This window comes from Hyperolius riggenbachi, chromosome 2 (genome assembly GCF_040937935.1).
Source record: "Hyperolius riggenbachi isolate aHypRig1 chromosome 2, aHypRig1.pri, whole genome shotgun sequence".
NCBI lineage: Eukaryota > Metazoa > Chordata > Amphibia > Anura > Hyperoliidae > Hyperolius > Hyperolius riggenbachi.
In genome coordinates this window covers 72992380-73017969 of record NC_090647.1, presented here as the reverse complement: position 1 = coordinate 73017969, position 25590 = coordinate 72992380, and the positions used below count along the sequence as shown (strand labels likewise).

Genomic DNA, 25590 nt, shown 5'->3' with positions numbered 1-25590 from the left:
AAACTTATGGGGATCGAGGAGGGCATTGGTGGAGCTCTTTAGGACATCAAGGACTAGTCGCTCAAGGACCTTCATGATGATGGGAGTGAGGGCTACGGATCTGAAGTTGTTGTGATCAGTGTTTCCTGGTTTTTTGGGGACTGGGATAATTGTGGACCTTTTGAAGCAGGGGGGGAACCCTGCCTTCTGCTAGGGATCTATTGTAAATGGAGGTAAGGATGAGAGCTAGCTGGACTGCACAGGTTTTCAGACACATTGATGACACGCCATCTGGGCCTGCAGCCTTCCTGTGGTTGAGTTTGTGGAGTTGACACAGTACATCCTCCTCCTGGACTTTGATTGACGCCGACGCATCATTCCCCCATGAGGAGGGTAGAGGGGGAGGAATGTCCTTTTGTGTGGAGAGGTGCTCAAACCTGCTACAATAAAACGCTTTGAGTTCCTCAGCTAGTTGAATACTAGGGATCGTCTGATGGTGGGCGGGTTTGTTGGTAACTGCCCTGAGACTTTTCCAGGCCTCCCGGGAGTTGTTTGACTGGAGACTGAGCCTCAGCTTATCCGAGTAGGCCCTCTTAGCAGCTTTTAGTTCCTGCTTCACGGTATTTCTGGCCTCCCTGAACTCAGCTGGGGTGCCGGACTTGTGCGCCTCCTCCTTGAGTTTCCGAAAGTCGACACAGCTTACTGGTGAACCTGGGCTTGTTGTTAGGGAAGACCTTGAAGGTCTTAGTTGGGATACACGACTCCTCACAGAAGCTTATATAGGAGGTGACGTTGTCTGTTCATGCAGCCAAGGTGGGTGCCTCCAGGGCCGACCAGTCTGTGCAATCTAAGCATGCCTGCAGCTCCAGCTTTACATAATCTGTCCACTTTTTGACAGTCCTGATGACAGGCTTAGTGGATTCCAGGAGCCTTCGGTAGGTGGGGATCAGATGAATTAGGAAGTGATCTGAGTCCCCCAGGGCAGCTCTCTGAGTGGCCTTGTACGCGTTCTTTTGCACTGTGTAGCAGTGGTCCAGGGTGTTGTGGTTCCTGGTGGGGCAGGTGATGTGCTGCTTGTACTGGGGCAGTTCCTGGCATCCCTCAGGATGATGTGAAGAGGGCTTTTGGAAGAGCAGTTTCCCACTGCAGGATGCTGTCGTTAAGAATTTGTAGGTCAGTCTTGGTGTTCGCATCGGGGGGGATGTAGACTCCAAAGAGAACAAAGGATGTAAACTCCCTGGGTGAGTACGGGGGCTTGCAGTTGATGGCCAGTAGCTCAACATCGAGGGAACAGATCTTGCTGAGGGTGGTGGTGGTGGTGGTGCACCAGGAGGTGTTCATGTAGAAGCATATGCCTCCTCCGTGCTTTTCCCCAGAAAGGGCCTGATCTCTGTCTGCTCGAAAGATGTCGTGACCTGGCACCTGAAGAGTATTGTCCGGGGTACTATCGCTCATCCAGGTTTCAGTAAAGCAGAGAACCGGGAGTTCCTGCCAATCGAGGGCTTGCTATCTAGTAGGAGAAGCAGTTCATCTATCTTATTCGGGAGTGAGCACACATTCGCTAGTAGGATAGCAGGGACAGGACAGCAGCTTCTGCAGAGGAATGAGGTGTATTTCCCTTCTCAGCCATGCGTCACACTAAACTACCCTCAGCCAATCAGTAAGGAGCAGGAATGTGGGAGGGGAGATAACAAGCTTCCTTCTCCCCGGCAATGCACCAGAAAGGAGCCAGGCTGATGGAAATAAGATTCATTACAGCAAAAACATGTATAATTATATTGGAATGCTTGCAATGCAGGATCAAGATGTAGACTACATAATAAGCACAGAGCAGTGGGTAAATGCAATTTGATTTTGGGGCGGACAATCCGGCTTTAAAATAAATGTTCAAGCTACAAGATATCTATGGAGGATAACAGCTCTGCATTTTTTTTCTAGCGTTTTGTACAGCAATTTCCAATTTGATTTTCTGTGTTTTTGGTAGAGATTTTATTTCTAGCGATTACATTTGGTATTTTTTTTTGTGTGTGAGTGGTTCAGGTAGTTAAAAACAAAACAGCAATTTTTAAGTGATTTTCTAGCATCCATATCTTTCTTTGGAGCGCAATCGCTTGAAGGACAACTGAAATGGTATATGGAGGCTGCCATATTTATTTCCTTTTAAACAATACCAGTTACCTGGCAGCCCTGCTGATCTATTTGGCTGTAGTAGTGTTTCAATAACATCAGAAACAAACATGTAGCTAATCTTGTCAGATCTGACAATAATGTCAGAAACACCTGATCTGCATATGCTTGTTCAGGGGCTATGGCTAAACATATTAGAGGCAGAGGATCAGCAAGATAGCCAGGCAATAGGTATTGCTTAAAAGGAAATAAATATGGCAGTCTCCATATCCCTCTCACTTCAGTTGTCCTTTAAAAAAATGCTACAGGACCCCAATTTCCCTAATTGCAATCGCTTCTGTGGGTTTGCCTGCATTGACTTTCATTAGCATAGAGCTTTTGGAATCGACAGCAAGTGTTGGCAATTCCAAAATGCAGCTTAAAGGAATACTATCGATGTATGCATTTATTTTTAAATGCTGTATGTTGTAGCACACATTAGGACAAGTACTAGGAGCAATTTGATTCCTCACACAGCTGTTCCTCTCAGCTGTAAAATCCTCCGTCAGTTTTGGCATCAGTGTTGGATACAAAATGTATCTAATACTGGGCTCCCAGAGGACTAGACCATGTCTGCACAGGGGAGATGCTATCAACTCCTCAGTTTATAGTTTAATTATCACCTTGCTGAAAGAATCTTGTTGATATGGTGGTAAGGGGTTAAAGATTCTAGCAATGTGTGTTTATTATCTTTGCTTCTCTTGACTGATAAAGATACTAATAATGATAATTGTAGACAGTGGTCTGCCCCTCTCAGCAGCTTGTAAAGTGGATGCAGCCTGGAGTGAATCACCTCAAGCAGGCAGCCAGTCTGAGTGTAAACACAGACTCATGGTATAGCTAGTTATATTCCAGCAATATTCCAGCTCATTTAGTTACCTGTTACCACCTCAGATCAGCCTATTTCTCCTCATGTCTGCTGCATGCTGTGAGTGACACAGTGAAATATATTTGTGAGCTGTGTGACAGAGTAACCAAGCAGCTCAGGGTGACCCAAACTACTATGAGCTGTGTGAGAAATACATTTTTAAGCAGGGATAGGGAGAGAGAGAGCTGGGTGAATAAATAAAGTGCCCCTAGCACTAGTGGTAATGTGTACACTAATATAGAGTATTAAAAAAAAAAGTCGTTTCAATCGATAGTACTCCTTTAAGTCACTCTAGTGGGCCATAGCCCGGCTTCTTCACGCTATTGATTTTCAAGTGATTTTATAGTAGCAATTCTGCTTTTATATACTTGTTACCAGGGCTGGCGCAGCCATTAAGGCAAATGGGGCAATTGCCCCAGTGCACCTGACAGCTACCAGGCCCCCCTGCGCTGCCGGAACTCCAGGTGGTCACCCCCTGGACTTCTCCCGGGCCCCTGCAATATGAGGCTGGCTGCACAGCATTTCAGTGCTGTGTAGAAGATGCGTAGGCCACAAGCGTCTGTCTGCCCTACAGCCCCCACAATACCTTCTCATCACCTACTGCTCGTACCAGGTGACCACTCATTGGCTAGGAGCTGTCACTTGGTATGTGTAATAGGTGATGCAAGGGATTGTGGAGGCTGTAGTGCAGACGCATGTGGTCTCCACATTCCCTATGCCAAGCTGCAAGTTGATCTGGGTGGACGTTCGGCGGCCAAATCGGGGGCCCTGGAGGATAACTTTGGTAGTGGGGGGACCAGGTTACTTTTACCCCGGGCCCTGCTTGTTATGGAATCGTAATTGCTCCAAAAATGCTACATACAGCACTTTCTTACTCTTAGCTGTTAAGTGTAATAAACCGGTACCACGATGACTGATTAGCGACACATTTGCCTTGCAACTCTAGTGCCCCAGGCCTGAATCAAGACCAGGATGCCATTGGAGTCTGTATGTTCTCCCCATGGTTGAGTGGGTTTTCTCTGGGCACTCTGGTTCCACCCACATTCCAAAAGCATAGTGATAAGTAGGGGTGGCCAGTGAAATGCAAATAATTTTGATGCAGCGTTATGCAAATTTTGTTTGCAAATTTATGCAGCTGGTCAATTAACCAATCAAATCCTGCTGAGGTAAAATGTGATTGATCCATTTTCAAGCTGCATAAATTTGCATACAAAATTTGCATAATCCTGCATCAACTTGAAATGTGTTTTGCACCTCATTTGCCATCCCTACTGATACGTGAATTGGTTCCCCATAAAACTTGCCTTATATAATAGGAGAGGCATTTGATAATACTTCTCGCCTACTTTTATGTACTATTTCAGTTGCTAGGTGCTTAAAAACTTTTTTTAATTTCAGTCTGCAGCAAGGTACTGTATTACTTGCTAGCTTTGACAGATGATTTGAAATATGCTGCCTCGCTTCGTTGGCACTGCAGGGGCACCGCCAGGCACCAAGCAAGCCAAGCGACTGCCTGGGGCCTCATGTTTTTAGGGGCCTCGGAGGCTCCGTGACGTCGTTGTGACGTCACACGGTCCCTGTCCGCACTGGCCGCAGCGTCTGCTTTTGGGACTCAGGGGCTCAGGGGGCGGGCAGACGCCGGCGAGAGGAAGGCTCTGTCCCTTTCCACCTACCAATAGAGCGGCCGCTTGGCCGCTTTAGTTCCGCCTCCGCCACCTGCTCTGCCCGCCCTCCCTGATGCCGGGTATAAACCGCCGCATACTTCCGGTTCTGCGTTCCACATGGACTGCAGGAACCGTAAGTAAGAATGGCGCATGACTTCCGGCAAAGCTACCACTCTCCTTGCCCGCCTGTCTGCGCCTTTTACCCCCCCCCCCCCTGCCGGCCTGGCTACTTTTACCCCAGCTCCCTGACCGCCTGGCTACTATGCCCATTGCCCAGCTACCTATGGGGGCAACTACCTACGCCTAGCTAGCTACGGGGGCACCTACCTATGCTATACCTAGCTGCCTATACTGGGACACCTATGTATGCCTAGCTACCTATGGGGGCACCTAGCTACCTATGGGGGCACCTACCTACGCCTAGCTACCTACGGGGACACCTACCTACGCCTAGTTACCTACGGGGGCACCTATCTACGCCTAGTTACCTACGGGGGCCCCTACCTATTACCCTCCTCCCCGCTTAGTGTCTGTCACCCTCCTCCACATCCCATTAGTATCACCCACCTCCCAACCCAGTCAGTGTCACCCTCTCCCCACCCAGTGTTATTCTCCTCCCCACCTAGTGTCATCCTCCTCCCATTCCAGGCAATGTCACCCTCCTTCCACCCTATGTCACCCTCTCAGCCGCATCCAGTGTCACTCTCCCACCCTACTCAGCAGCTCCATCCCGCCAGCACCCAGTGGGCCGGAACATTTAATTAAATTATGTCTAAGGTAACATTTGCTGCATTTTTATATGTGTATTTTTCATGTGTGGGGGATAATGCTTACTGAATTTTAACATGTGTGGGAGGTAATATTTGCTTAATTTCCGATTTGCTGCATTTCATATGTCAAAAGTAACGTTTGCCGTATTCCATGTGTTAGGGAAATCATTTGCTGCATTCATTTGTCAGAAGTTGGGGTTGTTACATATCATGTTTCAGAGGTAATGGTTCTTACATTTCATGTATTGGAGGTAATAGTTCTTTTGCATATCATGTGTCAGAAGTAGGGGTTGTTGCATATAGCCGGAAGTAGGGGTTGTTGCATATCATGTGTGAGAAGTAGGGTTTTTGCATATCATGTGTGAAAAGTAGGGGTTGTTGCATATTATGTTTCAGAGGTAATGGTTCTTGCATTTCATGTATTGGAGGTAATAGTTATTGCATATCATGTGTCGGAAGTAGGGGTTGTTGCATATCATGTGTCAGAGGTAATGGTTTTTGCATTTGATGTGTCGGAAGTAACGGTTGTTGCAGTTTGTGTCAGATTCAGAGGTAACGGTTGCTGCATTTATTACTTGATGGTCATAGTTGGCGACATTTGCTGCTTTGGTTGCTCATTGTTGCAGCATTTGACATTCTGTTGTCGTCTCATGATTACTAAATGGTATGCCATAGGGCCCAACCGTCCCGTTTTCGTCGGGACTGTCACGATTTTGGGGGGCTCTCCCGCGATCACGGTATGAGCCCCCCAAGTCCCGGGCAGCAGTGGGCAGTGAGGGTGGAAAAAAAATGATCAAGGCACCAGCCGCGGGTAAATGGGATGCGGGACGCGTGCATCCCTTTACTACCTCCCTCCCTCCCTCCCTTGGAATCTGCCCCCCCTGTGTCTCCCCCCTGTTTGCAGAGTGCGCAGCTAAGCGGAGCGGGCTGTCAGCTTACCGGTATTCATGGACGCGTACCACCATCTGGCTTCCTGCTTCCTGTGACGTCACAGGAAGCAGATTGAAGCCGGACATCGGTATGCGTCCATGGATACCGGTAAGCTGACAGCCCGCTCCGCTTAGCTGCGCACTCTGCAAACAGGGGGGAGACACAGGGGGGGCAGATTCCAAGGGAGGGAGGGAGGGAGGGAGGGAGGTAGTAATGGGATGCACGCGTCCCGCATCCCATTTACCCGCGGCTGGTGCCTTGATCATTTTTTTCTTGCATTGGCACCCTCCTCCTCACCCACCCACCCACGGACACCCTCACCCACCCACGGACACCCTCCCACCCACGGACACCCTCCCACCCACGGACACCCTCCTCCTCATCATATATGGGGGAGATAAAATTATTAAGGAACATTATTAATTAAAGAAAAAATGGGGGGGGGGCATGGTTATGGGTGTGGCCTAAGTGTCCCGATTCCTAGATTTAAAATGTTGGGAGGTATGGGTATGCTAATAAAGTTTCTGCTGATTTATCATCTGCACATCCATGATGCAAATCTTCTGTCTCACCACATCATGGCAGAAACACTGCTTCCTTATGTGTTTGTGGAATGATGTCTAATTACCCTTAGGCTCCCTGCACACTGCATGAGATTCTGATTTTTAATAGTTTTATTACATGTGATTCCGATTTTTAATCGTTACTGCGTGCTGTGGTTTTGCTGCGTTTTTCTGGTCATAGCATTCATGGAAAATTGGAATTGCAAATCAGATTTGCAATGTGCAGGAAGCCTTAGAGTCACTTTTCCTAACTGTTGTGGGAGGAAACTCTGACCTGCCGCCTCACTGTTATGAGTTACATTACAGTTAGCCCCGCCCACATGACATCATGGCCACGCCCATTTTTTTGCTGCGTGCCGCACTGACGTAACTTACCACCTACACTGCTGGCTGTGATCAGGCTTAGGGCTGGTGTACCGGGCTGGCTGTGTGCTCTGTTGCGCATGCTTGGCCGCGTGTGCTTCTGCATATCGCAGCGTTCTGTGCTAGTGCATTACTACCGCCGCGACCTCTTGTGCAGCACTTTACAAAGTACATAGCCATGTCACTGACTGCCCTCAGAGGAGCTCACCATCTAATCCCTACCATAGTCTAATGTCCTACTTAATTATGTATTTGTAAAGGATAGCGGAGATGCCGCCGCATGGGCTAGCGGCATGGCGGCCATCTTTGCGTTCCAGCCGGGCGGCTTCTGCCGTGCAGCTACATGCTGCTGGTTCGCCTGGTCCTTCTAGTGCACGCAGATTAAGAGCTACGCGCGCGCGCCACGCGACAGGACCTTTATGCAAGTAAAAGGGGAGCAGTGGCGGCTCCAGGAAATTTTTTTAGGGGGTGCTATGCAGGTGCTGGACCAATTTCCGGGGGAGCGCGCCGCGGCAAAAAATGGGTGTGGCTACAGCCGCGGCGAAAAAATGGGCGTGGTCATGACCGGATGAGGGCGGGGCTAACTGTAATTTAAAGTGAACCCAGGGTGAGAGTGATATGGTGGCTGCCATATTTATTTCCTTTTAAACAATACTAGTTGCCTGGCAGCCCTGCTGATCTATTTGGCTGTAGTAGTGAACTGAATTACACCAGAAACAAGCCATGCAGCTAATCTTGTCAGTTCTGACAATATTGTCAGAAACCCCTGACCTGCTGCATGCTTGTTCAGGGTCTATGGTTGAAAGAATAAGAGGCAGGGGACCAGCACGGCAGCCAGGCAACTGGTATTGCTTAAAGGGAGATAAATATGGCAGCCTCAATATTATTCTCACCTCGGGTTCCCTTTAAAAGTGCAACGCAAAGACAGAGGGCCCAAGTTCTGGTGACCCTTTTCCCAGAAAATTCACATAATTGTGCAGGTTTTCTCAAGAAAATACACGTAATGTGAGCAGATTTTAACAAAAAACACGTCCAATGACCCCAATATGCACAATCGGTGGCAGATATGGTCCCAATATGCACAATCGGTGGCAGATATGGTCCCAATATGCACAATCGGTAGCAGATATGACCCCAATATGCACAATCCGTAGCAGATATGACCCCAATATGCACAATCCGTAGCAGATATGACCCCAATATGCACAATCGGTAGCAGAAATGACCCCAATATGCACAATCGGTAGCAGAAATGACCCCAATATGCACAATCCGTAGCAGAAATGACCCCAATATGCACAATCCGTAGCAGATATGACCCCAATATGCACAATCCGTAGCAGATATGACCCCAATATGCACAATCCGTAGCAGATATGACCCCAATATGCACAATCCGTAGCAGATATGACCCCAATATGCACAATCAGCATCACCTGAAAAAGAAAAACCCATTTACTCACCTACAGCCAGAAGACCTTCTTTCCCGACCTCCTGTCCCGAGTCCCGACCTCATTGTGGCGCGCAGCGCCCGCGCGCCCACGATCCTCTTCCTTCCCGACGTCACGACGAGACTTCCTGCCTGCATGCAGAGAGCAGGGCTACGGGAAAATGGCCGCCCGAAGCCATGCACTGCAGACTCGAAGTCTGCAGAACAGGGCTCCGGGCGGCCATCTTACCGTAGCCCTGCCTGCTGCTCCGTGCTGCCGCTGTGTGAACTGACTTGGCGTCTTTTAGACGCCTGAAGTCAGTTCACTCCAGGGGGTGCTTTGGGGGTGCTTGGACAATTCTAGGGGGTGCTCGAGCACCCCCTTGCACCCCCCTGGCGCCGCCCCTGAAGGGGAGTCAGCTGATCAAGCCGGTCAGCTGACTCCAGCTATGCTCCGGATTGGCTGAGTGACTGGGGCGGCGCTGCGGAGCGCTCTGGGTATTTATAGGGCTTGCCTGTCAGTTGTGAGTTGTCTGCTGTTGTGAATGCTTAGGTGTGAGCACTCAGACCCTAGTCAGATCTTACAGTGTGTTAGAACCAGCCGGAGCTGGGAATTCACACTTAGTCAGATTCCGTTGATAGCTTTAAGTACTATTGTATTGTAAGACTTGTGTACCATTCTTTAGTCTAGTTCCCAGGTGTTGAAACCAAGGACTTCACACCTAGACTAGGATATTGCTATATTGCAACTGTTCATCTGTTAGTCTAGTGCCCAGGTGTTGAAACCAAGGACTTCACACCTAGACTAGGAGATTGCTATATTACTATTGTTTATCTGTTATGATCCCTCGCTTTCCTGGCTACCCTCTTGCTTACTGATTCGGTACTTCTGCCTATCTGATTACTGTTGCCGACACTGCCTGTACCTTGATACCAAATCAGTCTTCCGTCTCTGTACTTTATCTGTCCGTTCATTACTGACCTTGCTTGTCTGACCTTTCTGCCCTCACTAGTGGGTCTTGCCACTAGTGAGGGAATTCCTAAAGGCTGTCACCTAAGCCTTAGGTGATCAGCCTTGCTGTACTGTCTGTGACACTTGCTCCTCAGGTGTCTGTTAGCTGCAAGCAGTGTCTGTTGATCATCTGCTCCTCAGGAGATCACCTTGCAGCACAGTCAGTGGTCCCTGCTCCTCAGGGGTCCACTGGCTGCAGTACAGTCCGATTCCCTGCTCCTCAGGGAATCCTTGGCTGTAGTACAGTCTTAATCACTCATTCCACCTGTGACCACCCTTGCAGCACAGTCAGTGGTCCCTGCTCCTCAGGTGTCCACTGGCTGCAGTACTATCTGAATTCCCTGCTCCTCAGGGAATTCTTGGCTGCAGTACAGTCTGTATTCCCTGCTCCTCAGGGGATCCTAGGCTATAGCTTAGTCTTGATCACCTGCTCTTCAGGTGATCATACTCTCAAACACCGTCAGTGGTCCCTGCTTCTCAGGCGTCCACTGGCTGCAGTGCAATCAAGAATCCCCTGCCCCTCAGGGGATCCTTGACTGCAGTATTGTCTGTATCTCCCGCTCCTCGGGAGATAACTTCTCCAATTACTGTTGCACCAAACACAATACCACATTAGGTGTCCTGTGTCTAGCTATACTAGTATTATTGGTGATTCTGCAGATCACCACATAATCAGGTATAGCATCTGTATTATTGGTGATACTGCAGATCACCAATAAGAAAAATCTGTGTTGCTGACACCAATCGTTACAGTATTTTTTGTTTTGTTTATACTTTTTGTTTTGTTTTTGTCCATATTGACATGTAAGCAACATGCAGTTGGCTCCACCCTCATGTCATGGCCACACCCAGACCCCACCCACATGTCATGGCCACGCCCACTTTCCCGTGCAATAATCACACCCATTTGAGGCATCTGCCAATAGGCCGAGGATCTAGCATATCTACAGGTGTCCCATGATGACGCTTCAACATGATATTGAAGCAACATTGACAGGTGTCTTGTTGTGGGGCTTACTTAAGTACATATTGCGGTGCTGCCACATTCGTTGGGCACCGGGCGGTGCTATCAATAATATAAAATGCTGATACTTTACTATGCACTACATGGAACTTATTGTAACCAACACCCTCTGCTCTAAGTGCCTAACCTTAACCCCCTTCATCTTATTCCTTACCATTTCTGTAGGGACCTAACCCCCACTTATTGCTTAAGCCTTAACCCCCCTCTGTAGCACACTAAACTTAACGCCCACACCTATCGCCTAACCCTAATCCCCTCTTTCACCTAAAGTGCCTAAAAAGAAGAACTCCCCCCACATACACACCCTCTAACCCCCCCCCCGCCCCCTTAGTGCCTAATCTCAACCCCCCAACCTAACCCCACCTCCTTATGTCTAACCTTAAAGGCCTAACCTTAAAGAGACTCCGTAACAAAAATTGCATCCTGTTTTTTATCATCCTACAAGTTCCAAAAGCTATTCTAATGTGTTCTGGCTTACTGCAGCACGTTCTACTATCACCATCTCTGTAATAAATCAACTTATCGCTCTCTTGTCAGACTTGTCAGCCTGTGTCTGGAAGGCTGCCAAGTTCTTCAGTGTTGTGGTTCTGTGATGCATCTCCCCCTTCCAGGCCCCTCTCTGCACACTGCCTGTGTGTTATTTAGGATTAGAGCAGCTTCTCTCTTCTCTCTTATCTTTTACAAGCTGGATAAATCGTCCTCTGAGCTGGCTGGGCTTTCACATACTGAAGAATTACAGACAAAGGCAAAGCTGTTTGCATGAAGAAAAGAGCAGCCTGAAACTTCAGTGCATGAGAGATGCAGGGGGAAAGAAACACACAAATGATCTCTTGAGATTCAAAAGAAAGGGTGTATACAGCCTGCTTGTGTATGGATGTATTTTCTATGTGTGGACATACTGTACATCAACCTACTTCCTGTTTTGGTGGCCATTTTGTTTGTTTATAAACAAACTTTTTAAAACTGTTTTTAACCACTTTTAATGCGGCGAGGAGCGGCGAAATTGTGACAGAGGGTAATAGGAGATGTCCCCTAACGCACTGGTATGTTTACTTTTGTGCGATTTTAACAATACAGATTCTCTTTAAGTGTAAGTGCCTTACACTAACCTAAAATTGGATGCCTAAACGACCAATATGATCGCTTCCAACCATTAAATTCTATGTAGTAGCCGATGGGCTACTAGCCACATTGGGTGCCCAAATGACCGCCTGGTTGCCCAATTACCAAAAAGAACACAGATGTGTATTAGACGTCTGCCGTTGGTATCGCGCAGTTGACCTGACCTGGCATACCCCACCTGGTGGGCATGCTTGTCATCTCTGCCCCTCCCCATTGAAGAGCACTGCACAGCCACAGTTGAGGGACATGCCCATGAAGCGCTTGTTCATCTCAGTGCAGCCCTAACAATCAGGCCACAGACATTATGGGTGATGCTGATGCTGCAGGTGTGTGCACCTTCAGACAGTTCTTTACATGTCATAGTAATGATAAAGGAGTATAAGGATGGGTGAGGGTCAGGTGCGGATACAGGCTTACACACAATGCCGGATTTATACTTTGTGCCCCTGGCCAAGTATGTTGTGGCTACCCTTTCTTGTGCAGCTGCCCCCCCTACCATTCCACGTACAGCCCCTCCTTCATGTGTATCGTCCATGTACAGCAGCCCCCTCCTTTTCCATGTGCAGCCCCCTTCTTCATGTGTATTGTCCATGTACAGCAGCCCCCTCCCATTCCATGTGCAGCCCCCTCTTCCATGTGTATCATCCATGTACAGCAGCCCCCTCCCATTCCATGTGCAGCCTCCTCTCCCATGTGTAATATCCATGTACAGCAGCCCCTCCCATTCCATGTGCAGCCCCCTCTTCCATGTGTAACATCCATGTACAGCAGCCCCTCCCATTCCATGTGCAGCCCCCTCTTCCATGTGTAACATCCATGTACAGCAGTCCCCTCCTATTCCATGTGCAGCCCCCTCCTTCATGTGTATCATCCATGTACAGCAGCTCCCTCCCATTCCATGTGCAGTCCACTCTTCCATGTGTATCATCCACGTACAGCAGCCCCTTCTTTTCCATGTGCAGCCCCCTCTTTCATGTGTATCATCCACATACAGCAGCACCCCTCCAATTTTATGTGCAGCCCCCTCTTTCATGTGTATCATCCATGTACAGCAGCCCCCTCCCATTCCATGTGCAGCCCCCTCTTCCATGTGTACCATCCATGTACAGCAGCGCCCCTCCCATTCCATGTGCAGCCCCCTCTTCCATGTGTATCATCCACGTACAGCAGCACCCCTCCAATTCTATGTGCAGCCCCCTCTTTCATGTGTATCATCCATGTACAGCAGCCTCCTCCCATTGTATGTGCAGCCCCCTCTTTCATGTGTATCACCCACGTACAGCAGCACCCCTCCCGTTCCATGTGCAGCCCCCTCTTCCATGTGTATCATCCACGTACAGCAGCACCCCTCCCGTTCCATGTGCAGCCCCCTCTTCCATGTGCAGCATCCATGTACAGCAGCCCCCCTCCCACTACAAGTGCAGCCCCCTCTTTCATGTGTATCATCCACGTACAGCAGCCCCCCTCCCATACCATGTGCAGCCCCCTCTTTCGTGTGTATCATCCATATACAGCAGCCCCTCTCTTTCATGTGCAGCTCCCTTGGGCATAATTTTCCCTTTTTCATATGTTGTTCTCATTTTCCAGCCTCATTCATATGTAGCAGCCCCTCTTTCATATTCAAGTGCCCCTTTGGACTGCAGACGCCCAAGACCCAGGCCTGCTTACAGACATGCAGTTTATTCCTCATATCACGGTGTTAACTCAGTTCAGACTTTGCTTTGGCATAAGTCAGTAGGTGCCCCAATATACAGGGGATTCCCAGGAGCTCCGCTAATGTTTTCAAACAGCCAGCTCTGTGTAATGTGCACCGTATTCAGTAATGACCTCGTGTGGAGATATAATTGGATGAAATACACACCGGGGCGGGAGCACTTCCACAGCAGCATGAGATTTTACCAAGGTAGAAATGTGAAGGCATTTGATGATTATTAGAAGCGTCGCGGCGTTGCCTGGCCTACGTTCCGCCAGTATGCTAAAAATATAACCGCTAGGAGAGTCCACGTGTGTAGCCTGCATTCATTGTGGCCATTAGCCTCTAATTGCCGAGGTGTGCCGCAGGCAATTAGATTTATCTACGTATTAACCACTTCAGCCTTCAGTCGTTTTCACTTTATGCATCCGAGCAATGTTCACCTCCCATTCATTAGCCTATAACTTTATCACTACTTATCACAATGAACTGATCTATGTCTCGTTTTTTCCGCCACCAATTAGGCTTTCTTTGGGGGGTACATTTTGCTAAGAGCCACTTTACTGTGAATGCATTTTAACAGGAAGAATAAGGAAAAAATGGAAAAAATGCATTATTTCTCAGTTTTTGGCCATTATAGTTTTAAAATAATACATGCCTCCACAATTAAAACTCACGTATTGTATGTGCCCATTTCTCCCGGTTATTACACCGTTTAAATTATGTCCCTATCACAATGTATGGCGACAATATTTTACTTGGAAATAAAAGTGCATTTTTTCCGTTTTGCATCCATCACTTTTTACAAGCTTATAATTAAAAAAAAAAATAGAAATATTTCATGTTTACATAGATATTTAAAAAGTTTAGACCCTTAGGTAAATATTTATGTGTTTTGTTTTTATTAATTGTAATGTTTTTTTTTTTATTATTAAACATTTGATGTGGGTATTTTTGGGAGGGTGGGATGCAAATCAATTTTTTTTTTGTACATATTGGTCTATTTTTTAATTTTTTTTGCATTTTCATGCAGTTAGCTTTTTGGCCACATGAGTTTGTTTACAATGACATCACTCTAAGCATAACACGGACGCTTAGAGTGACGTCGGGGGAAATAGGAACAGAAAAACCTCAGCTTCCTTGCAAAGCTGACGGTTTTTCTCGGGGGGAGAGCAATCAGTGATCGGGCACCATAGCCCGATTCACTGATTGCCTGGCTAGCGAACCGCGGGCCGGGAGTGCACGTGCACGCACGCGATCGGCCGCGGGAGCGCGCGGCAGCGCACATGGCCTCCTGGGCGTAGCTAGTACGTCCAGGAGGCCAAATTAGTTAAAGTGAATTTTTACTCCGGCAACAATTTGCTGCAAATGTGTATCAGGGCTGCACAAGTGTTCTTGCAATTTAAAACGTACTATTTCATTTTTGTTTGTAGCTGGCTATAAATTTACAAGACTGACTAAGGGCCTGTACACACTGCTGCACTTGCTCTGTGCTTTTAACTTCTTGACGACCGCGTCACGCTGATGGGCGTTGACGTGGCTGTAGCCCCAGGACCGCCTAACGCCGATCGGCGTAAAGTCCTTGGGGCGTGGTTTGGGGGCGATCGCTGATGGGAGACTGTTAGATGGCGAAATCGCTGTCTTTTATTGCTGTACAGCGCTGAGATGTAAGGCAGCGCTGTACTGGGGATAGCCGTGTGACGCGGCTGTCCCCTCTGTAGTGCAGGAAGTGATCGGCTGTCATAGGCTGAAGCTTATGACAGCTGATCATGCTGATTGGCTGGCGAGGGGAGTGTAAAAATAAAAAAAAAATCGAGCGATCAGACCCCACCAACAGAAAGCTCAGTTGGTGGGGAGAAAATGGGGGGGGGGGGGGGGGGGGTAGCACTAGCAGCACTGAAATCGCAAAACGCAGCTTGTAGCAGTGTGGTAGCAATCCTGAAGCAATCACATCAGTGGCTACAGTAGCCAAATTGCGATTGCTCTGGGATATGGTGGCACTTCGCAAACTGCCCATAGTGGGTCCCAGCGCTTAGACAGAGCATTACTTTCCTTGTTTGGAACCTGTACTCTGTGTTGCACCAGCTTTCAGTACATCTTCTCCATGCACGAGTAACTGTGACTGACAGGAAACTGCCACTCTCAGTTGTGACACAGCCTGTTTCTCAACAAAGGTGGGATTTCATTTTTAGGCAGACCTTAAAGCGCACTTAAAGTGAGAGGAATATGGAGGCTCACATATTTATTTTCTTTTAAACAATGCAAATCGCCTGGCTGCCCTCTGCCTCTAATATTTTAGGTATCATGGTAGCCACACTGTTATGGGAGGAGATCACAATGGCCATGCTTGTTACATAATACCTCCCAACATTTTGAGATAAAAAAGCGGAACATTTAAGAAACACCCCCACCACAACCCTAGTCCCCCCCCCCCGCCTCATTCCTAGCCACGCCTACCACAAACAATGTATAAGCATAAGATGTGGTTTTATAATTAACACCACATTGATATTTTCTGTCATCATTTTTTTTAAATAAGAACTATATCAGTTTAGAAGAACTGAACAAGAAAAGTAGTTCCCTCAAAGACCGCACCACTCAAAGAGTAAATATTAAATTCATCATCTTTATTCAAAAAAATAAATAAAATCACTTAAAAACAATAGGAGCCATGCAACAATAATAAGGATACATATATATATTGTATTATATTATGCTAATAAAAATATATCACTGTCCATAGAACAAGATGGTAAACGATAAAGCACAGTAATAATGAGGACTACTCAGAGCCGGCCCGCTCATGAGGCGGGGTGAAACTTTTGCCTCAGGCGGCAAAGTTCTAGGGGCGGCATCCCCCCATCTGTGAGTGCGGGGGGGCCGGCCGCTGAGCTGGAGGGGTAGCGGGCAGGATGGGGGTATTGGGCCTAGCAGTGGGGAGGGGGGTCGGACCCCCCCCCCCCTCCCTCGCCTGGGTCCCCCAATCTGCGCTCCCCTCCAGCTTTAAATGTAGAGTAAGCAGCCGACAGACAGTAAGAGGCACGGGCGGGGGATCACTCACCTCTTCCTCATTCCAGTGTGCGCTCCACTGACGTCACTTCCTGCAACGCCGCCCACTGTATTGTACGTGGCCGACGTTGCAGAAAGTGACGTCAGTGGAGCGCACGTTGGAATGAGGAAGGTGAGTGATCCCCCGCCCGTGCCTCTTACTGTCTGTCGGCTGCTTACTCTACATTTAAAGCTGGAGGGGAGCGCAGATCGGGGGACCCAGGCGAGGGAGGGGGAAGTGTTTGCGGGCGGCAATTTTTTCAAAATTTGCCTCAGGCGGCAGAAAGTCTAGGGCCGGCCCTGGGACTACTTGTCGCTAATCAATATAATCAATGCATAAGCAAGGCAGCCTGAACAAACACGTGATAGACAAGATATGAATGTGCAAAGATGAACCCCTTATGGAGTAAATAACGATAAATATAAAGTGCAAAGTGCAAAAAATAATAATAGAGTCAGCGTAACTACGCTGAAAAAGTGTGTGCAAAAGAGCATGAACCAGTGCTAGGTGCAGTGAGGACAGCGTGCCCGCTGAAAAAGTGAGCTAGTGCTTACCAGGTAAGAGTCAATGGAACAGATGGAGCATGGCATCCAAGGGCGTGCCGTCGCGATTCGCCGCTCTCCGAAATCTGGTGGCTTCTACCGGGTAATGCTATAATGGTAATGGGTAATGATTATATTGATTAGCGACAAGTAGTCCTCATTATTACTGTGCTTTATCGTTTACCATCTTGTTCTATGGACAGTGATATATTTTTATTAGCATAATATAATACAATATATATATGTATCCTTATTATTGTTGCATGGCTCCTATTGTTTTTAAGTGATTTTATTTATTTTTTTGAATAAAGATGATGGATTTAATATTTACTCTTTGAGTGGTGCGGTCTTTGAGGGAACTACTTTTCTTGTTCAGTTCTTGTTTACATTTTTGAGTTCCTTACTGCACACTCAGTACACAGTACTTTATTGCATTATTGAGTGGTTGATGGTGCTTGCCCATTTCTGTGGTCTATACTATATCAGTTTAGAAGACGAGAATAAAGTTTAAAGTCAATTAAACACATTTTTCAGTAAAAACAAAACATCTTTACATAGTCTTGAAAGAGGATTTGGAGCCCAAAGAGCGACTGTGCCTCCCAAAAAGGGACAGTTGGGAGCTATTGCTATGATGATAGATGGGCCCACAGGCCCTGTAGGTCATCAGATTGGAGGAGGGTGTAAACAATCGGGGGGGCCCTATCGAAGTTGTGCTGCGGGACCCCTTCGTTTACAGTTACGACCCTGACTCTGCTACAAAACTCATGAGTAGGTGTTTTGCTTTTACAATCTGCCTTATTGGAGAATTGACTATTTTGGGAGCTGTATAGAAAGTTGGGAGAGTTCAGCATGAAGCAGTGGAAGATTTGTGTTTGGAGGTCTTGGGTTTGCTTTGAGCTTTAAGTTCTGCAGTACAAGGTAACGTGCCATTGTTCTCCTCCTCCTCAAAGACCAGTTAGCATTAGACATTCTCGCCGTGTTTTTCCCCTGGAATATGCACGGGAATGTAGTTACCTTGCACAGAGTGTTCAATTAATTATCTTTCCTTTGCAGCAATTCCCGTTGCTGCTGTGAATAGAAATGCATGTGATAAGTAGTCATTGCTGTAATTGCTTATGTTCTCATACAGATCCCGCTCTAGACAAGAAATCATTACACTAGAAATTGCTCTTGTAATTTCCCTTTCATCTATTGAATTACATAGACTCATTTCTGCTGCCTGAAAGTTCAGCTGAAAGAGAAAAATGAGGGTGGGAAAGACGTCTGAGTGACCCGTCACTGCCCTCTGTACTATGGTGGAGAGGTGAGGGAGACATCAGGTCAACCGTCACTGCCCTCCGTACCATGATGGCGGAGAGGTGAGGGAGACGTCTGAGTCACTCATCACTGCCCTCTGTACCATGGTGGAGTAGTGAGGGAGATGTCTGAGTGACCCATCACTGCCCTCTGTACCATGGTGGAGAGGTGAGGGAGGTGTCTCTGAGTGACCCATCACTGCCCTCTGTACCATGGTGGAGAGGTGAGGGAGGTGTCTCTGAGTGACCCATCACTGCCCTCTGTACCATGGTGGAGAGGTGAGGGAGATATAAAGTGACCTATCACTGCCCTCTGTACCATGCTGGAGAGATGAGGGAGACATCTGAGTGACCCATCACTGCCCTCTGTACCAAGCTGGAGAGGTGAGGGAGGTGTCTCTGAGTGACCCATCACTGCCCTCTGTACCATGGTGGAGAAGTGAGGGAGGTGTCTCTGAGTGACCCATCACTGCCCTCTGTACCATGGTGGAGAAGTGAGGGAGGTGTCTCTGAGTGACCCATCACTGCCCTCTGTACCATGGTGGAGAGGTGAGGGAGATATAAAGTGAACTATCACCGCCCTTTGTACCATGGTGGAGAGGTGAGGGAGACATCAGGTGACCTATCACTGCCCTCTGTACCATGCTGGAGAGGTGAGGGAGACATCTGAGTGACCCATCACTGCCCTCCGTACCATGATGGTGGAGAGGTGAGGGAGATATCCAGTGACCCATCACTGCCCTCTGTACCATGCTGGAGAGGTGAGGGAGACATCTGAGTGACCCATCACTGCCATCTGTCCCATGGCGTAGAGATGAGGGAGACATCTGAGTGACTAATCACTGCCCCCGTACCACGGTAGACAGGTGAGGGAGACATCTGAGTGACCCATCACTGCCTCCGTACCATGATGGTGGAGAGGTGAGGGAGACATCTGAGTGACTCATCACTGCCCCCGTACCACGGTAGACAGGTGAGGAAGACATGTGAGTGACCCATCAGTGATCACTACCCCCGTACCACGGTAGACAGTTGAGGGAGATATCTGAGTGACCCATCACGTCCTGCCGCACCATGGCGGAGAGGTGAGGGAGACGTCTGAGTTACTCATCACTGCCCTCCGTACCATGGTGGAGAGGTGAGAGTGACATCGAGTGACTCATCACTGCCCTCTGTACCATGATGAAGAGGTGAAGGTGACGTTGAGTTATCCATCACTTCCCGCCGTACAATGTTGGAGAGGTTAGGGAGACGTCTGAGTGACCCATTACGGCCCTCTGTACCATGGCAGAGAGGTGAAGGAGACCGTGCTACCCCTGTGGCGTAAAGCAGCAGCATTCAATTTGGAATCTATGGCTCCCTGGATTAATAGGCCATTCTAAGAACTGTTTATTCCTACCCCCATCTAACCTAATTGCATCCATTCGCCCATGCCCACCACCAGGATCTTCTGGGTCTACAGTTAGCCAGAGGATGTATGAAAAAATATTTGGCCTGGCCTTGTGTTTGTATTTGTGCTGTAAACATTGACCTGTATATACCATCTATACTCTTAGGCCCGGTTCACATTAGCGTTCCCTGTCCGGATCCGCCTGATCGGATCCGGACCGTATACTGTACAAACGGAACGTACGTTCCGCATAGCAATGCAAAAGCTATGCGGACGTTCACACGCGTCCGTTCCGTACAGTACGGAGCCGGATCCGACTCCGGACACTTTTCCAACATGCGCTATTTTTTGGTCCGGCTCATCCGGCCCACACACCCGGACCGGAGCCTGACTGCACCATCCGGAAATAGAAAACCAATGGGAAACGGAAGCACAGAACACACTGGCTACAAACACCTGACGTTCTACCCCACTTCCTATGCGTATTCTAGCGGCGATTTTGGATGGGGACACATGGGCAAGCATTTTGGAGTGGAGCAGCAGTGACTTTAACGTGCTGGAGCTGTTGGCAGTATGTCGGAGGTGAGGCCTAAACAGCGGAGGACCTGATTCCACAGGTGCACCTTCTGCTGACCTCTCAGACCCCAACATTTTTATTTATTTCTACTCTCTTTTGCCAAACGGATCCGGATCGCATCCTGATGTACACCTGATGCAACCTGACCGGATCCGGATTGGATCCAGATCAGAACCGTACGGTTCCGATCCTGATCCGGTCAGGTCATCCGGTCCATTTGGCAGAGAAATGCAAGTGTGAACGGGGCCTTAGGAGACACATTTATTCACTATGTTTACTAAACTACGGCCAGCACAATATTGTGCGTTAAGTCTTAATGCACCATGATTAGTGCGTAATGCATTGCATGGTCGCTCTACTCAGGGTTCTGGTAGGACTTTGCGCACAATATTCTACTTACTGCAGTTTAGTGAACATACCCCTATGTCTCCTACACAATGATCGGTATCCCTCCTGGAAAGCTCAATGCACGGTCAGGGGACCATAGTTGTCTGAAATAATTTAAACATTTTGTGTGCGCTAATGATATCTTTTCCCTCTTGCAGTCATGGGAATAAAGAAGTATTTTCTTGTCGTGGGATCAAGCTAGCTGTGTCCTGGTTCCTGGACAGAGGACATAAGAATGTCACTGTGTTTGTGCCAGCATGGAGGAAAGAGCAGTCTCGACCTGATGCCCTCATTACTGGTAAGAATGTTATAACCAACCCTCTCACAAACCTACGAGTGAAAAATTACTCTACTTTTGCTTTGGAGATGCTAGGGAGTGTGGGTTTAAAAAGGATTCTCGTCTTAGTGGAGGACATCTCCACTTCTGGTATTTTGTTCCTGCTGAATGCGCTCTCACGACTTGTCCACCTTTGCCCACTTCCTGCCTGTAAAATGGCTCAATTCGCCAAGACCTTTTTGGTAAGTCTAACCAGCAGTGAAGTAGGTCCAGTGGAAAGCTGTGTTTTGCTATGGTGATGTTCTCTCACTTCTGGCCAACTTTGTGATTATCCTTCAGGTGGTCTGCCTAAAACATGAGCTGTTCCTTTGCAAGAGCTGCTTGTGACAGCGTACTAAAGGAAGGCATCCCCAGCAATACTTTTAGATCGGTATGCATGGCACTGGAGGTCTCTCTCTGTGTATCAGTCTTTCCCTGTGCACGTCTAAAGGGATACAGAGAAACCTCCATGAATTTGCTCTGTTCCTGCATCTCCTTTTGCTTTTTACTTTCTTGTGTCCCGTCTGGCAGTACATCGGTGCCAAATGAGTGATTAGTAGGACAGGGTGGTTCCTCCTATTGGCTGTCTCCTTAGCCTGTCCGTTTTACCGAATTGCTGTTAGTTACCGAGAGCTTCAGGCTGGAGACAATATACCGAACATCACTTGTTTTGCCAAAGGTTCTACTTGGTGTGGTCTATGAGAGTTTACATTTAGTGAGTAGGCCTGAACGATTTTAGGAAAAAATTGAATTGAGCGATTTCTGTTGCAAATCACGATTTCGATTTGATTCACGATTTCCTTCAAATTAAGCTTTGTTCCCCCTTTGTGCCTCTCTGTCCCCTGTCTCTCTTTGTGCACCCTGTGTCTTTGTGTCCCCCTTTTTCTGTGTCCCATCTGTGTCTTTTTTTTGTCCCGTGTGTCTTTTTTTATCCCCTTTGTCTCTCTCTCTGCCCCCTCTGGGTCTCTCTCTCTCTGCCCCCTCTGGGCCTCTGTCTTGCTACCTTTGTGTCTCTCTTTGTGCCCCTTTTGTCTCTCTGTGCCCCCTCTGGGCCTCTCTTGTCCTTTTTTTTCTCTGTGCCCTTTTTGTCTCTCTCTGTGCCCGCTCTGTCCCCTAAGCTACGGCAGTGGTGGACATACCTTCCAGCACAAGTCCAGCGATGCCAGTCTATCCACTTCGCATCCTGCAGGCTCTAATGCATGGCATACTTCCTGTATGTCATGTGACATACAGGAACCAGGAAGTATGCAGTGCACATGAGCCGGCAAGAGAGGATGGACAGCGTTGAACTCATGCGGATAGTATGACTGACACTGCGGGCCACATACGCTGGGACTTGGAAGTTTGAAGCAGTATCTTCAAACTTCCCCCTTGTGGAAATGTCGTCATCGCGATATTCTCCTGTTTGATGATTCCGAAATTGTGAACTTGTTGTTCGCGATTTCGGTTTAAATTTTATTTATCTTTCAGGCCTATTAGTGAGGTAATTTTCCTCACTAGTCTGTCATTTTATTTTTCCATGCGGTAACAGCTTTAGTCTAAAATCTGTTTTCTGCACATTATGTCAGCCATTAAAAGACTCCCGTAAAAGTGTATAATTGGCAGACTAGAGCAGTGAACTGCAAACTTGGCTCTCCAGCTGTTAAGGAACTACAAGTCCCACAATGCATTTGCCTTTATGAATCATGACTGTGGCTGTCAGACTCCCGCACTGCATTGTGGTACTTAAGTTCCTTAACAGCTGGAGAGCCAAGTTTGTAGATCACTGGACTAGAGTAAGCATTAGGAGGCCTGAATAGTCTTCAACTAGAGTGCATCCAGCAGGAACACAAGTCCAAGATGCTTCGATTTCAACTCCATGGATGATGTGGTAGTCAGTGCCTATGATATATGCATAGCAGAGCATGCTTCACTCACCAGTCAATGTTCACCAGTCACTCACCAGTCAATGCTGCCGAAATTCCCTTTTCTGTCATACAATCTCAGCTCTATGACATCAGGGGCGTATCTGGGTAATATAGAGCCTATGGCAAACACTGAAATTGCGCCCCCCCCTCCTTCTGTCAGAGTCCCCTTCCCTTCTAAAAACAGCATCCTTTCTCGCTCCAGACATATGTTATGGTGGCCTGTATTTTTTGGGCTCTGGATTTTGCTGAGGTTTTTTGGGGGAAATTGCCCTTCTTATTCACTTTCTGTCCTCTTTTCTAACACTAAGCAAAGTGCGCCCTACATAATTAAGTATCCATTTTCCCCAGATATCCGCATTAATCTGATCTGAGGTCTGAATGACAGGGAGGCATTGAGGCAGGCATAGTGGCACGGCATAGGGGCAGGCATGGCGGTGCAGCACAGGGGTAGGAATGGCGCCCATGGTGCTGTGGCACCCATGGCACAAGCCATGCCTGTACCCCTCTAGATACGCCTCTGTATGACATCCTCTAGTGGCACTTTAGTAACAGATATGGCTGAAGAGGGATGGCAATGCCTGGTGATCGAAGAATGTTCTGCTCGCAACACACAGAATATAAAACTGTTTCTAAAGAAGTCATTTTTACAATTGACCATTGTCATCATACAATTCTTTATCTTATCAGCGTATTTTCACCTAAGGTTTCCTTTAAAAAAAATGGTATCTATAAGTAGATTACAGGCTGACTGCAGACAATGACTGCATTTTTTTTTTTATTTCCCTTTGTCAGACCAAGAAATCCTGCGCAGGTTAGAGAAGGACAAGATTCTGGTCTTTACGCCATCCCGCCGAGTGCAGGGCCGGAGAGTGGTGTGCTACGACGATCGCTTCATAGTGAAGCTGGCATTCGAATCGGATGGCATCATTGTGTCTAATGACAACTACAGGGATCTGGCAAATGAGAAGCCTGAATGGAAGAAATTCATCGATGAAAGGCTGCTAATGTATTCATTTGTCAACGACAAGTAAGTTAATTACCCTATGCAAAGATAAACATCAAACACATCACGGTGGAGGCAACAGCTTAAAGCTCCAAGCAGATAGCTACATGCTCGGATTAAATACAGAATATGTGGAATGTCTTGCTTACCAAAGAACAAATATTTCTGCCTAACGACCATTCAGATAACAACGTAGCACGTCCTCTGGGAGACAGGAAATTTGGCGTCCGGAGGCACCACAGAAGTTTAAGCGCCCCAAAAGTGAAGCACCTGATATTTGTGGCTGCAGCTTGTATAGCGGGTGGACCAAATTTCCTTTCATTGCTGATATTAACATGGGGTGCCTGAACTTCCACTGCGCGTTTTTGCAGCGGGTGAGAGGTGGTGGTTAGGTTTAGGCATTGGTTGAGGGAAGGGGGAACGTTAGGGTTAGACATCAGTGTGGGGATAGGGTAGGTTAGGGTTAGACTTCGAGGGGTGGGGAGGTTGGTTAGGGTCACACATCGCTGGGAGGGATCGGCTAGGATTAGGCATAGATCCAACATGAAATTAGACCATCTACCATGTAAAATGCGCAGTTGTCAAATCCCCTCTGGTGTGTAACATGCAAATGAGCAAAATACGGTATGGGCACAATCACAACAGATTGTGTCAAAGAAGGAGTTCACCGCTACACTGTAAGCTGTCAGAGACAGTGCTGGACTCTTGGTTGCTTAAACCAGTCAATATGCAAAGTAGTAAGGAAGGTCCGCAACGATGTCTCCAGTGAACGCTCAATTTTATTTAGGACATATCCTCATGACAGTAAAAAGCACAGCTGACATGTTTCGGGCCAAACATGCCCTTAATCATAGCCCAAGCTATGATTAAGGGCATGCTTGGCCCGAAACATGTCAGCTGTGCTTTTTACTGTCATGAGGATATGTCCTAAATAAAATTGAGCATTTACTGGAGACATCGTTGCGGACCTTCCTTACTACTTAACAGATTGTGAGTCGGGCTAATAAAAGGCAAATTTGGAAGACCTTCAACACAACTAAAAAAACAACTCTAACTAAAAAATAGCAGTAATTGCCACCACACATGAAATGCAGCAATCACCCTCATATGAAATGCAGCAATCACCCCTACATATGAAGTGCAGCAATCACCCTCATATGAAATGCAGCAATCACCCCTACATATGAAGTGCAGCAATCACCCTCATATGAAATGCAGCAATCACTCCTACATATAAAATGCAGCAAACACCGCATATGAAATGCGGCAATCACCCTCATATGAAAGGCAGCAATCACTCCTACATGTAAAATGCAGTCATCACCCCTACATATGATAGTGCAATAGTAAAAAGTGTAGCACTCACAAACAATAGGGATAGGAGTGCCAAAGCCTCAATAGATCATCACACCTTTAGATCCAAACGATTTGCAAGGTGGTTGTAACAGCTTGAGAAAAGGCTAAAACCTGAAACAGCGGGCTGTCGCTGTATAGCCACTGATTTTATCTGATGCTTCAATAAAAGAGCTTTTCTATTTTTG

The 25590-nt window shown here is 47.5% G+C and overlaps 1 protein-coding gene across 1 annotated transcript in view; it reads left to right on the top strand.

Moving 5' to 3' along the window:
• Nucleotides 1-25590, top strand: part of ZC3H12C (zinc finger CCCH-type containing 12C) — a 106344-nt gene that overhangs the window by 64067 nt on the left and 16687 nt on the right. The window contains exons 3-4 of the mRNA XM_068264979.1: nt 20982-21121; nt 23839-24073. Of these exons, the coding sequence (XP_068121080.1) occupies nt 20982-21121; nt 23839-24073 (375 nt within the window). The remainder of the gene's footprint in view (nt 1-20981; nt 21122-23838; nt 24074-25590) is intronic.